This window comes from Apiospora marii (assembly GCF_038362585.1).
Source record: "Apiospora marii strain CBS 49790 chromosome Unknown utg000001l_segment0_segment0, whole genome shotgun sequence".
Taxonomy (NCBI): Eukaryota; Fungi; Ascomycota; class Sordariomycetes; order Amphisphaeriales; family Apiosporaceae; genus Apiospora; species Apiospora marii.
In genome coordinates this window covers 3,251,314-3,265,029 of record NW_027117372.1, presented here as the reverse complement: position 1 = coordinate 3,265,029, position 13,716 = coordinate 3,251,314, and the positions used below count along the sequence as shown (strand labels likewise).

The window sequence follows — 13,716 nt, the reverse complement described above, 5'->3', positions numbered from 1 at the left end:
ATTTACGGTATTTCCGGTTAACTTTTAAATTATACTTTAATAGTTTATAACCGGTTTTTAAAAGCTTTTTTTCGTATTATTTTCTTTTTTAAATAAAATTAATATAGCTTAATAGAGTTAAAATTTAATAAATTATTATATTATAATAACTAGTTTATTTTATAGTAATTATATACGATTTTTTAATATTAATGTATATATACCGGTGCTTTATTTTTTTAAATAAATATATTAAGTTTTTCTTTTTTATATTTTTTAATAAAAAGTATAAACTTTAATATTATAATTTTTTATTAATAATACTATTAATTTATCCTTAAGCTTTTAATATAAAAAAGTTTATTATTTTTTTTATTAAATTTTTATATTAGTTTCTTTTTAAAGTAATTATAAAGGCCGGTTTTTTTTATATCGATATTTAATTTTTAATTATTTTTAATTTTCGGTTTATTTTTTTAATGTATTTTATTAATAGCGGTAGTAACGGTTTTATATTATATTATTATTTTAAGGGTTTAAATATAATAAGGCTTTTTATAATTATAAGTAAAATAACTTTAGAATATAAACTTTAAATATTTTTTTTACTATTTATAAATATATAATTTAATAAAGGCTTTAGAAGCTTTTTTTTAAATCCGGTAATTATTATAATATTAAAGGAATATAATATTTATTTTATTATTTTAAATTATTTTCTTTTAATCCTTAATAGTTTAGTATTTATAAATTTTATATTATTTAAATCTTTTATTTTTTATTTTTTATATTAGTTTAAATTTTTTAATCGGCTTAGTTTTTTAGTAATTATTATAATAAAGGGTTTATTAAACTGTAAATTTAAAGATTTATATAATTTTAAATTTATTAATTTTATTAATAATTTACTTAATAGGTTTCTCCCTTTTATTTTTATTATTAAATATTTTATTAATAATAAGTTAAGTTAGTTATTTTTTTTATTTTAAAGATTAATTAAGTCGAGCTTTATTAATTATAAATTTATTATAAATAATAATAAGTTAAGTATTAAGATTAAATTTAGTTTTAATAGTTTATATATAAATATTATTAATAGTTTATATTAATACGCCGGTTATAGCTTAGATTTTAACGTTAATTTTATTATAAAAAAGGGATTTTAACGTTATAATTAACGATTACGTTATTAAATTAATAAAAAGTATCATTAATAATAAAAAGATAATACGAAATAAAAAAATCGATAAAATCGATAAAAAAAGAAAAAAAAATAACCCCTTAGGTATAGCTGATTATTAGTTGATAATATTGGTTATAGGGGTTGATAATAAAGGTGGGTGGTAGGGGGGGGTAGAAAAGATTTTTGACGGCGACTTCCGTACCTGTCTACGTTTTATATATTAACCTGTGTACCTTTTTAGGCTGGATTGAACCAATTGATCGATTTAAAGAGAACCTACCTAATAACTACATAAGCCTCGACTCTGGAACATTGAACGGTTAGGTTACACGCTGCAGATGAATTCGCTAAAGATAATGTTTTGTTTCAAACCCGAGCTGAAGGGCTGCATAACGTCAGCAGCCTCAATTGAGTTACCTTATGACAGGGGTGCAATTGCTTATTCGGAGTTGGTACAGTTTAATTATTGGTACAAGGCATTGCCAGCTGATTCTGGATGTGACGCACATTGACGGATCATCAGCCCTTTCTAGTGACTGTCGATGCCATGTTCCTAATGATACAAGCTTACTATGCAAAGTAATACAGAGGGTCATCCAAGTCATTCTGACGACGGCTTCAAAGGCTTCATGCCCTTGTGAATAGCCGCAACACCGCCTGTAAGATTCTCGTAGCCATCCCCTCCAACAACAAACCCAGCATCAACGATCATGTCCCTGAACGCTTCTTGAGTAGGGAATCGCTCAATGCTTTCCACCAGGTACTGGTAACTGTCGCGATCGCCGGCAACCAATTGTCCGATCATGGGAATACCGCTGAAGCTCCACCTCTTGTAAGCGGCGTTCAGCACCGGATTGCCAACCTTGCTGAACTCCAGACAGGCGAACACACCGCCAGGTTTCAAAACACGGTAGGCTTCCCGCAGAGCCGCGGGTATGTTGGAGAAGTTGCGGATGCCGAACGCGACAGTGTACAGATCTATCGATGAGTCCGCGATGGCGTCCGGGAGACTGGTAGCATCCGCTGGAAGAAAAGAGAGGGCCGTTTGCTGCGATGCAGGAAGGGCTTCCGACCGCGACTTGCCCACAGAAAGCATAGAGGTGTTGATGTCAGATATCGTAACGTGTACGTCCGGGTTCGAGTTGAGAATGTGGGCATTGTGCAGCATGCGGAAGGCAATATCGCCTGTGCCTCCGGCAATGTCAAGGATGCGTTGCGGTTTCGGGGGGTTCGATGAAGAGGCGCCGGGGTTTAGAGAGGAAACAAAGTGGTCCCTTTTGCCAAGTTAGTCAAGCAGAGGTCTGGAGAGAGGTGCGGCAGGTATGCGCCTAGACTCACTTCCATATGCGATGCCAGCCAAAAGACATCAGATCATTCATGCGATCGTAGGACTCGGCCACACTGTGGAAAACGCCGGCGACTCGTTCCGTCTTCTCCTTCTCGGAGACGCCATCCTCAAAGCCGAAATGGGTCGTCTTGGTTCTATCGGAGGGGGAGGATGTGGGATATCGGGACTGAAGGGTTGTGCTGAAAGGTCGTGCGCAACGGCAGGTGATAGAATCGGAGGTTCGCAATAATTTTGCAGAGGCGCGCAGGCCTGATCGGGCGGCCATGGTGACTGTCTGCGCCTTGGGTGTAGGTAGCTCAGAGATACGACAGTCACAGCAGAGGCTCGAGGACGATCCTGTCCAGGGAGATCAGGTTAGCCTGCGGTTCGAGATCGACCTGTCCGACTAGCATTTTTTTCTGGGGTCAGACAGCGGACGCTAAGGTTGCCAAGCCCGGGCCGCCGATTACATAGTGGGACACCAGGCCCGTTGCCCGTCTCACCAACAACATCATGTTGATTTATCACCAAGATATATGGATTGAATTGGTTGTAGCTCGGCAATCGACCACAACACGGCGGTCCAGCGTCAGAGGTGCTACTTACCTCAAACTTCAGATTCGTGAGCTGCGGTTTGCTCTTGATGTTGTCTTTGCCGTTCCAACCGCGCCTTGAACATCTCATGGCCGAAGAAAGTCACAATGGACTTACCCTTCCAGATGGTGGCTCCGATAAGTAGGACGATGAACAGTACTATCAGTCCAATAGACGCGGCGGGGCTGATGGAATCCATGCTTGTATCGCGAGGATTTGCAGTGTTCAACGGGGTTGATTTTCGCCGACGAACTTTATCTGGTAGACTGGTAGTGGTAAAGGGTAGATTGATTGTGCATGAATACCACCAAGTCCAATGTGTGGGGGTCTCCGCAAATGACTGATGGTCGGAACTTATTTCAGGCAGTTCAATCTACTGCGTAGTGTTTTGGGGGGACGGCCATGGGCGAGGGTATGTTTTTTTGCAGTCAAGTCGTACTCAAGTCAGAGAGATCTAACAGTCGTTAGTCGTGGTGATGCCATATCACTGATTTGTAAGTTTTTTTTAATAATTTATCTGGCTTGATATGCCTGAACAAATATTCGCCCTACTTGAAGCAATGAGATTCGGGTGACGGGCACGACGGTACTGCAAGAAAGGGTTTTAGGTAATCTAATACTGCATACTGCATATCTGAGGAGCATGCCAGATTTTCTACACAATCTTCGGCGGATCTTAAATAGAGCGTTAAGGCTCATCCAATTCTCGATCTCCTCGCAGTATCTGTATCATGGCAGCCAGCGACCTATGCCTCACTGCCACTCGGATACGATACGATGCCTTGAGTGACAAGGAAGTCTGCCTCGATATCCACCAGCAGCCACGGGAGTTCGAGGTCATATTCATCATGTTCCCAACTCTCGTTGTCCTTGTCCTCATGCTCCTCGTCCTCGCTGTCATCGGTCTCATAAGTTCCATCGTCGACGTCGTCGTCATCGACGATGTCAATCGCGTCATTCTTTCTTACCATGACTCCCTTCTCTATGAACTTGGCCCACACACAAGTGGTGCGGCTGTCCCAGCTGATCGAAGCGTTCTCGACACATTGGTAAAAGTCCAATTGCAGCTCTGCGTCCTTCGCCATCTCTTTCCACGTTGGCAGAATTTGTTGCATGCTTTTGTCGTAGACTTTCCTCAACTGGGTAATCTCGTATTCTTTGAGGTGAATCCAGTACAGCTTGTTCTTGCCCTCGTTGTCGAGATCGCATTTAACTCTACAACGACGGCTTCGCTCTCGGTCTTCTTCAGTCTCGTCGGCGTACCCATCCCTGGAGGGTTCTTCGTCCCTCTCTGGGCCCCGAAGGAAAGCCGGGGCGTTGGTGATCATCCAAGAAGGCATAGCGGAAACGCACTCCCAGTCAATGATGCCAGTGATGTGTCCTTGATCATCCACCATGATGTTCATCTCAGAAAGATCATGGTGACAGATTGCCGTCGGCTCAGCATCACATGTCTGGGAAGGGGCCGATATCTTGGGAAGTATAGACTTCAGATACTGTGATGCCTTGAGACCGTCCCTTGCTAGTTCTTCGTCTTCATCATCTTCAGCGTGCTCGATCTCCTCTAGTTTCTTCAGCTGGATTATTTGAAGACGGCTTTGGAGCCAATCATGGCTTGATCGAAATGGGCCTCGAGGTACGTCGTAGTCGTAGCAATCGCCTTCCACAAATGGAAAGGAAACGATTCGGCCAGGGACATCGAAGTCGGTATCGGTTCCCAGAGTACCGATTCCTCGGAGCGTTGAGCTGTTACCAATGGAGCGAAACTGGAACAGCTGCGACTGCAGTTCAGCGACACGTTGAACCAGCGTGGTTTTCTGTTCCATGGTCAACTTGCGCCAGCAATAATGCAAGGACTGCCCGGAAATAAACTCCATGAGGATCCATTCGAACCCGATCTTGTTGCTACTCGTGTCATCGAATGCGATAACCTCGGGCACTGGAATGGTTGTGTTCTCTCGGATGAAGCGCAGTGTACTAACTTCACCTCGCGTTTTGTAACCTGGGTCGACGGGCAACGTTACTCGCATGACGAATTTGCCCTTCACACTGTCCACTATGTAGACTCTGTTGAGTGCACCAGCCGCGCGAAAAGTAATGGTGCAAGCATCTCCCCCTTCGCCGGTCACATTGTCAACAGACAGACCCAAGTGCTCACAGCACACATCGCGAATTGCATCAAGCGAAGGTTCATGCTCCCAAGTTGGTGTGAGCTGGAATAGGTCTTCGGTCCATACAAGACCAGCACGACGTGTGTCACTCTGCGACGGCATCTTCGGATGAGGATGATGGGATCTTCGTGATGCAAGTGAAGCGGTGGTGGGTAGGAACGGTTGCTGTTCTGTGTTGGCGCTCAGCTTGGCTCGCATTGGTGTATGGTAATTCGATACTAACCTGGAATGAAGGATAGAAAGCGGATTTTGACGATGTCTTCATCAATTCCCTAGGCAGTCACCGGATGGCCAGGTTGTTGAGCCAGATCTCTTTTTTATGCTGTCGAACCTTGTGGCAAGCGTTGGTGTTGTAGTTGGGGGAGGAAGGAAAGTTGCGGCAAGGTGGGGCCCAGAAGGTTGAGAGTCGGGAATTAATAGGGAGGATTTGAGGACCGACAAGATTGCGAACCCTATCAATTGATGTAAAAGGAAGGACGATTAATGCATGTACATGTAAATTGAAGAATCTGTAACTGGGTGGGAGATTGTTGGTACATATCCTGCCCAGAAGAATCTGGACGTCTGAGCTTACCTAAGTAAAGGGTGTCAAGAGGGAAGGAAGGAAGGTGCAGCTTGCGAAATTCTCTATGCTAAAGAGGGAGAGAAGGAAGGTACAGCTTGCGAAATTTCCAATGCTAAAGAGGGACAGAAGGAAGGTGCAGGTTGCTTGTATTCAATCAGCCCAGCACCTGTGCGAGGAAATAAATAGCCTCTTCCTTTCCTTCCTGGCTCGTCGACTTGAGAAGTTCTCCCATACCTTTCACACACCCTACACTTGGATCGTTGCCACTACCAGTATCGTATTCATCACCAAGGTCTTTCCCAACCGCCAAGATGAACTGGAAGAAGATCCTGATCAACTTCATCGACGACATCCCAGATGAGAAGCTCCAGGGCCTCAGACTGACTCCCGGAAACATTTGGGAGGACGACAATTTCCGGCTTAATATGCAGGGAGTAAGCTTTACCACCTCATTATTGATGAGCAATAAGACTAATTGTTTCGCAGTTGACGGCCGCCAAGGAGCACAATCTTCAGATTCAGATCAATAACGGAATTTCCATCACCACCCTCAAGCCCTACGCCCCCAACACGGTTTCTGGACCCGTCTTGGTGCCCCAGTCCTACGTCTCAACATCCGAGATCGAGAGCTCCGCAGCCAAGTCGGACGCCAACCAGAAGAGCGGCAAGCCCGCCGGCGGCAAGCCGGCTGCTGGTCACAAGGATGCGAAGAACGCCAACAGTAAGCCCAGCGGCGATGCGGAGCCCGCCACACTCGACCCAGACGCCATTCGAAAGGCATTCAAGGAGACCATCAGACCGCTTGCAGAGATCGTGGGACCGGGACAGCAGGGCAAGAAGGGCCAGAAGGGCCAGAAGGACCAGAAGGACCAGAAGAACCAGACGGACCAGAAGGGTCAGAAGGGTCAGAAGGGCAAGAAATAGGGACGAGCTGCTCGAGTACCTAAGGCAGTGCTGGATCAAGTCTGAATCCATCGCACGAGACTTCGCTCCAGCTCCAGCAGACGATGTATTATTATGATTCTCTCAGATTAGGCAGATGGTTCATCTAGAAGCGGCCTGACGCTGCAGTCTGGTCACTTGGATGAGTTAATACATGCAGTTGAATTGCCCAATCTGTGTAGTAGTGAGTGCATTATTAAACGTTCATGACTGGAGTTCAGTGAATGCCATGCATCGGAATTAGTAGAATGGCCACACCTAATGTCACACTAGAATGAATCTGGTATTGGGAGCAGTCAGACTTCCAATGATTCCAAGGGTAAGAGTAGGTAGCTATGCAGTCTGTGGCGGAATAACTGGCGCTGGCAATGGGATAACTGGCGTCAGGATGGATAAGATAAGTGGCATTATGCCGGAATAATCGGCCACACGAGATGGATCCGCTAGATTACCTCAGTTTCAGACTGCAGCTGGCGTAAAGGGATGGTGTGTGGCTAGTGTGGTTTTTAGAGGCTGCGCTAGCAGCAGTCTAAGCTAATAATGCAGCCCCCTAATAGCTATATATCTAGATACCCTTACTATTTAAAATATTAACTTTCTTAATTATAGCTTAATTAGGTATTTAAAAACACTTAAAGATAGCCTTTAAAAGTGGCTTTCTTTTAATATTAATTTAAATTAAATTAAATATATATTAATAAAATTTTAATTAAATATTAACCGGTTTAAAGGTATTTTTATAATCTTTTAAAAGGATATTTACTTATATTTTAGCTTATACTAATTATATTTAATTAAAACTTAAATAAAAGAATTCTCTTTAATTTTCTTATTTTTAATATATATTTTATATATAAATTAAGCTTAATTTAATATATTAATTAAGTTATATAATTCTTAATATCTTTAAAATATTTCCTTAATTATACTTTAAGCTATATTATTAATTTAAATATTAATTTAAACCATTTTTAATTTCTAGCTACACCAGCTACACATATTAGCCGCACCCGGTCTCCCACCACCCCCTGGTCTGGATTGAGATCTGAGCTTCTGAGGTAACCGCTAGAAGTAGAAGGGAATGGCGAATTGTTCATCAACTACGGAGTACACTACATAAGTTTTGGCGACTTGCTACGATGTAGTACTCAAGGGACAATATTTGATGGATATACTCCGTAAAGAAGGGCGCAGTTGCGTAATACATCCATGCCAGAGCCGGGTCACATGTAAGTACTATTAGCCTGCGTAATTGCATAAATGAGCCGGGCTGCATGTGCTCCTTCCTTGCATACGGCATATATGCGAGCTTGTATGCAGTTAGCCGCGGATGCTAAATTGAAATTACTGTTTTAGGTTATGGCGCCTGACGCGCTCCCGTTTCGCGACATGGAACGCGCTCGCTGGCTGCAGGGACACAGACCCACTTCTCCGCCACAGCCCGGGGACTCATTGACGGGCTCATCAACTCTAATGTTGGGCTAGACGCTCCATCGCCATTCTGGCAATTCTGTACTTGTGATATTTGACAAAGCCGTTCTTGGACGCCATCGGCATTTTGGCATCGGCACCTCATCGCCCGGTATTCTTGGAAGTCTTCTCGCCGCCATGCCGGTCCAGACCCGTGCTCGCGCTGGGAGTGGTGGGCATCATCAGCCCGCCGAGCCTCCGGCGCCCAAGACATACAAATCCAGACCAGCCGCCCCACAGCAGCAGCACTTCTCACATCGCCGCAGGCAGATCAGGACATATGGGCATGATAGGCCTTCCAAGTTTAAGAGCCCTGCGCAAGGCACTCTCACCCAGATGGACTTTGTCACTCCGTCGCCCGCAGATGTCGATCTCATCGATGACGATGACGATGACGATGAGGGGGCGCAAGAGATAGAACTGGAGCAAGTCCTGCCCAAGAAATCCAAGGCAAAACCGAGTCGCAACAACAGACGCAAAACCATGGGAGACGAGGAGGAACCCGAGAAAGCCAGGGGGTCAAAGAGACGCAGAACCATGGGTGACACGCCCAGCGTATCGAGCAGCTTTCACACCCAGACTCTCACACAGTTCCTCTCGCACAAGGAAGAGGAAGCAGAAGACTGGAAGATTGAGGACTCAGAAGCAGAGACTGATCTGGGTCTGGTCGAGGAAACACCCAAGCGAGACGTAAAGGTCCGGGATACCCTTGAGACTCCTTCTAGAGCGGACACAAATGCATTATCTACAGGCTCGGAATTGTTGCGGGGGGACGCCCCGAAAGAAACGCCATCGAACCAGAGATCGCGATTGCTAGAGATACCATCCTCACACTCGCCCGCAACGCCTATGCTGCAACGATACAGCCCTGCCAAGGAGCCTTCACCCTTGAAGGCGCGGTCTTCCAACGTTGGAGCCCCGGTCGTAACCCCCAAGGGCATACGGAAGACGCCTAGGACAATGGAAATACAAGACACCTACAGTACAACTCACAGCTCCCCCACCACACCAACTCCCAAGGTACGGGGGGGGCCTTCGAGCGGAACCAAACGACTTCGCTTCCAGCTGCCTGAGAACAAGGAAAACATCACGCCCGGCCGTACCAAGCCGAAATCACCCAAGACCATCTTTGAGAAGGCTTCCAATCGGCAACCCCTGCGGGAAATTCCAGACTCTGATGAGGAAGATCCGGACGCGACGGAGAGCGAGGAAGAAGAGGAGGATTCGAGTGTTGTAGGCAGGCGGAACGATGAAAGCGCAATCCTTGGGCACGACGACAACGTCTCCATTGCTGAAGACAAACCACCTGAGAATTATGATGTCAGTACCGAAACTCAGGCTATTCTTCTCTCCTCCGATGATCGACCAAGCGAGGATGAAGAGGATGAACCAACTTTACCGGAACATGAGGATAAAGCGGCCACTGCCCCAGAAGGCGTATCAGGGGATGACACAGAAGCTGAGGATGAAGAAGTTACCCCAGTGGCAAAGCCCAGGCGACGCCTACGATCTTCACCCGACAAGGCGGCCGTTGAGGAGCAGACGGCCCAAACCCCGACACAGGCCTATACGCAAGCATACACACAAGGTCTCGAGAGCCAGCGTGTGCCCCTGGAAACCATCCAGGCCACCGGTCCCATCTCGCATCGCTCCGACATCATCGTCTCCATTTACGGCGAGCACGTCAAGCGCATGGTCGAGCGTACCAAGACCCACGAGTTCCGCTCCTGGAAGATGCCCGAGTCGGTTCACCGCGTATGGATATACATCACGAAGCCCGCGAGCGAACTACGCTACATGTTCCTCATGGGACCCCCCAAGACGCGTGGCGAGATTGAAGATGATGGGATCGGCAATGTCGAGTTCAACCAGGGCAAGAAGAAGGCGGCAACCTACGCGTACGAGGTCCTTCAGATCTACGAGCTGAACAACCCCGTATCGCTCGAGACGATGAAGCAGCACGGCTGGCCTACCGCGCCGCAGAAGTATGCCTACGTCCCTCCCGCCATCGTCGGCCAGCTTACGGCGAACCTGCGATGCGCCTTGTTCGATGAAGATCATGAGGATGTCGATCAAAGCTTGATCCGCAGCAGTCCCGTTCGCGGCAGTCCCAACGTGTCCGTGTCGCAGGAGATCGCCGAGCAAATCCGGAGCGATATCAGCCATTCGACTCAAGCAGCCTCGGACCAACCCGAGATTATCCCGGCCAGCCCGACACCTCGCAAAAGAGCCGCGCCACGCCCGCGAGGCAGTAGCTCCAGGAATAACGGCCATGAGGAGGAGGATGACGAAAATGTATTCGTGAGACCCGTGATGCCCCGCTCTCTCTCTGGTGCTTTAGCAGCTGCGGCGGCTACTGGGCAAGACAGCCAACGCAACAACGGAGGAAACTACGTGCGGGCCTCGCAGGCCACCACGGTCAGCCAGGTCTCGACATCCAGCCCCGTCCCGTCGCCCGAGAAAGCGGCGCCGCTCCCGTCTGCCCACTTCTCGCCGGTGCCCTCTAGCAGTGCTCCTAAGGGAAGCAGCCCGGCTACAGGCCGCTCGCATCGCCACTCGCTGCGGTCGTCGCAGTTGCCTACCAAGAGCCAGATGTTGCCGGAAAGTCTGATCAACCAGCAGATCGAGGGGCCGCCGTCTATAATATGGGATTCGGCGGATGAATCGGACTAAAGCGCAGTCCACTACTTTTTATGTCTTTTCTGCACCTTATTCTTCCCTTATGGCTAGCCACCCATTCTTGCGTTTTTGGCGTTTCTTTCTGGTAATCGATAGTATGGATAGGGAGAACTTGTTGACAGGTGTATTCCCGAGGAGAAGGAGGCGGCGTTTCACAAAGAGGTTCCTGCCACAGGCTGATGATGATGGTCTTTCTTTGGTATTTATATAGATTGGCAGCGTGTTCAGGGCGTTCAACGAGTTGCTAGGATAGCCGTAGGGTATAATGATGATTGTTTTGCTTGACTTTTGACCGTATTCTTTCACGCTTTGCTAGATTGTTGCCCCGCACACTCTATAAACTCAAGGAGAACCAAATATTAATGATAACTGAGAAGGAATCAGTGGGCTGACTTTCTAAATGTGTATGAGCATTCTATCTCTTCCAAACCGACCCGTGCAACCAAGTCAAATAATGCAACGCTCCGAATCGTAACAAACACACTTCCTCCTCTTCACTACAACTTGGGCTCCCCATCCTTAGCCCCCTTCCTCTGCGGCGGCGGCCCGACCCGCCGCAAGAACTCCTCGCTCATGGTCGCCTTCTCGAGGAACGGCCGGCGGGTCCACTCGCGGTACTTCTCCTCCTCGTCGCGCCAGCGCCGCATCTCGCGGCCGATCCAGCGCGCGGCGTGGTCGGCGCACTGGTCCGGGACCTCCATGGGAAACAGGTGGCCCCGGCCCTCCATGACGACCTCGGCGACGCGGCCGGCGGCGGCGCCGCCGCTGCCGTTGACGCCCGTGCCGGTGACGGCCATCTTCTGGCGGCGCTTGTCGGGGGCGCTGAGGTCGCTGGTGCCGCCAAAGACCCACAGGACGCTGGGGCGGAGCTCGGGCAGGCGCCGCAGGATGTTGGCGCCCTCGGCGCGGTAAAAGGGGAAGGGGACGCGGGCGTCGAAGTCGTCGTGGGCCGCGGCGTCGAACTCGGGGATCTGAGAGAGATCGACCCCGGTACCGTCGGGTTTGTAGTAGGGCCACAGCGGGCGGAAGAAGGTGAAGAGCTCCTGGTGCCGGCTGGTGGACAACGTGACCTGGCCTTCTCCGGCCTCGGTAGCAGGCAGCGTGGCCGTCGGCATCGGCCGCAACCCGTGCTGGACCCAGGCGTCGAGCACGCGCGGGTCCCAGGCCTTGTAGAAGGGACTGCGGCGAAAGGATTCGGCGGCAGCCTCGCGCGAGGGCCAGACTTCGCGGCGGAACGCGGAGCCGCGGGCCGGGGTGATGCCCGGACCTTTGGTTTGAAAGGTGAAGCGGGTGATGGTGGGATCGAAGGCAACCAAGGTGGTGATGAGGCGCGGATGGAGCAATGACAGGTGCGCCAGTATGTTGGCTCCAAAGGAATGACCGACGCCAACGATGGGGCGGGGCATGTCGGCGCGGAAGACGTTGATCATATGCAGCAGATCGCGGGCGTGGTCATTCCAGCTCGGATCATCGCCCATAGTGTGCTCATTCAGAATGCCGCTGTAGCCTTGGTTTGAGATGTCGGCGATCCATATGCTGCGGATCCGAAACCCGTTCGATTTGGCCGTCTCATGCAGCTCCGCCCAGAGGGCCTCGTACAGCTCTTTGGGAAAGCCATTGGCATGGGTGCCTATGATAGTGACATCGCCAGGCTGCGGGCTCGGGTTATCCTTGGGGATGTACTGCTTGATGGCCAGGTAGAGGACATCGTCCTGGGAGTTGGCGGTGGCCCGAGGGTATTCTCGGACGTGCTGTGAAGGTATCTGGTGCTCCTTGATATGGTAAGGGAACGCCATCTTGTAGGCTACTTATGTATGGGCTATGTAGGTGAGGTGACTATACATGTACGGCCGAGGAAGCGAGATAGAATATGCCTCCGCCCTTAGGGCCGTTGTCGCGCTGGCACTGCTGCTTCGGCTTGTGGCACTTGTGCATCCAACCACCAAGCGGCTCTAACTGATTGTTACTGGCGTTTCCTCACGCAGGTCACACATTCAATCGAGCCTCGGCAGATCAGCAACGACTCGAGGATTTGGTGCGCAATGTAATGCACAAATCCCAGGCTTCTCTTTAAAAGTGAGGTTGCCGCGAATCGAGTTGATGACAATACTATAGGTTCAAAGGAGAAGCAGGCGTTGAATGATAATGGAGGGCTACTACTACCCCAGAGTACAGCAGGGACCCCTGCTGTTTTAGCCGCTGCTGGCAGCCGATGAGCCTCGGCAAAAGTGGATACGACACCGAACCCTGACACTGGACGGACAGGCATATCCCCGGGAAGTCAATCAGTCAGTCAGCCCCCTGGAAGATATCGTATACATATGTGCTTCGAGACAGACAGACTGTCCCCTTTACATCGATAATCGCAACACATGGCATAAAATACTCGTGACAATGGATTTCATCAGTCTATCTACTTCCTTGAGCTGCGACTACCTGAGGTCTATGACTGCAAAAAGCAAATGTTGGAAGAGGGGCAACGCGAAAGTGGCCATCAAAAACCAGGCCTCCCAAACTGCACGCCGTTGTCCCTTCTGGGGGACCATGTAACAAATGGACTTCCAGACGCCTGAACAACCAGCCATGCAGGTAAAAATGCTTCCCCATCCCCTATAAAGCTTCAGTCTCTTATACCATATCGTCGCCTTTCGTGTTCGTTGCGGCAGATGGCGAAACCTGACTTTGCTTCCCTCCACCGGACTACGAATCTCTGCCTCTGGCGCTTTTTATGGGAAACACATCACATGCCCCCTTGTGCTGGCAGATTCGCAAATTTGCAAAATGCATCAAATCAATCGCTAGGAGC

At 48.5% G+C, this 13,716-nt stretch overlaps 5 protein-coding genes across 5 annotated transcripts; 2 read left to right on the top strand and 3 right to left on the bottom strand.

Moving 5' to 3' along the window:
• Positions 1-1,763: 1,763 nt before the first annotated feature.
• On the bottom strand, positions 1,764-2,775 carry PG985_001050 (ubiquinone/menaquinone biosynthesis methyltransferase; the record flags this gene model as incomplete). The annotated part of the gene is made up of 2 exons (XM_066820819.1): positions 1,764-2,436; positions 2,501-2,775. 2 exons carry the CDS (start codon positions 2,773-2,775, stop codon positions 1,764-1,766), a joined length of 948 nt encoding a protein of 315 aa, XP_066691698.1.
• A 1,054-nt stretch (positions 2,776-3,829) lies between these two features.
• PG985_001049 (uncharacterized protein) lies at positions 3,830-5,356 on the bottom strand (the record flags this gene model as incomplete). Its single annotated transcript, XM_066820818.1, has 1 exon — positions 3,830-5,356. The coding sequence occupies one exon, from the start codon at positions 5,354-5,356 to the stop codon at positions 3,830-3,832; it is 1,527 nt and encodes a 508-aa protein (XP_066691697.1).
• A 774-nt stretch (positions 5,357-6,130) lies between these two features.
• On the top strand, positions 6,131-6,743 carry PG985_001048 (uncharacterized protein; the record flags this gene model as incomplete). Its single annotated transcript, XM_066820817.1, has 2 exons — positions 6,131-6,253; positions 6,306-6,743. The coding sequence occupies 2 exons, from the start codon at positions 6,131-6,133 to the stop codon at positions 6,741-6,743; spliced, it is 561 nt and encodes a 186-aa protein (XP_066691696.1).
• A 1,626-nt stretch (positions 6,744-8,369) lies between these two features.
• Positions 8,370-10,904, top strand: PG985_001047 (uncharacterized protein; the record flags this gene model as incomplete). Its single annotated transcript, XM_066820816.1, has 1 exon — positions 8,370-10,904. The coding sequence occupies one exon, from the start codon at positions 8,370-8,372 to the stop codon at positions 10,902-10,904; it is 2,535 nt and encodes an 844-aa protein (XP_066691695.1).
• Positions 10,905-11,407: 503 nt separating this feature from the next.
• On the bottom strand, positions 11,408-12,706 carry PG985_001046 (prolyl aminopeptidase-like protein; the record flags this gene model as incomplete). Its single annotated transcript, XM_066820815.1, has 1 exon — positions 11,408-12,706. One exon carries the CDS (start codon positions 12,704-12,706, stop codon positions 11,408-11,410), a length of 1,299 nt encoding a protein of 432 aa, XP_066691694.1.
• Between the last annotated feature and the right edge of the window lie 1,010 nt (positions 12,707-13,716).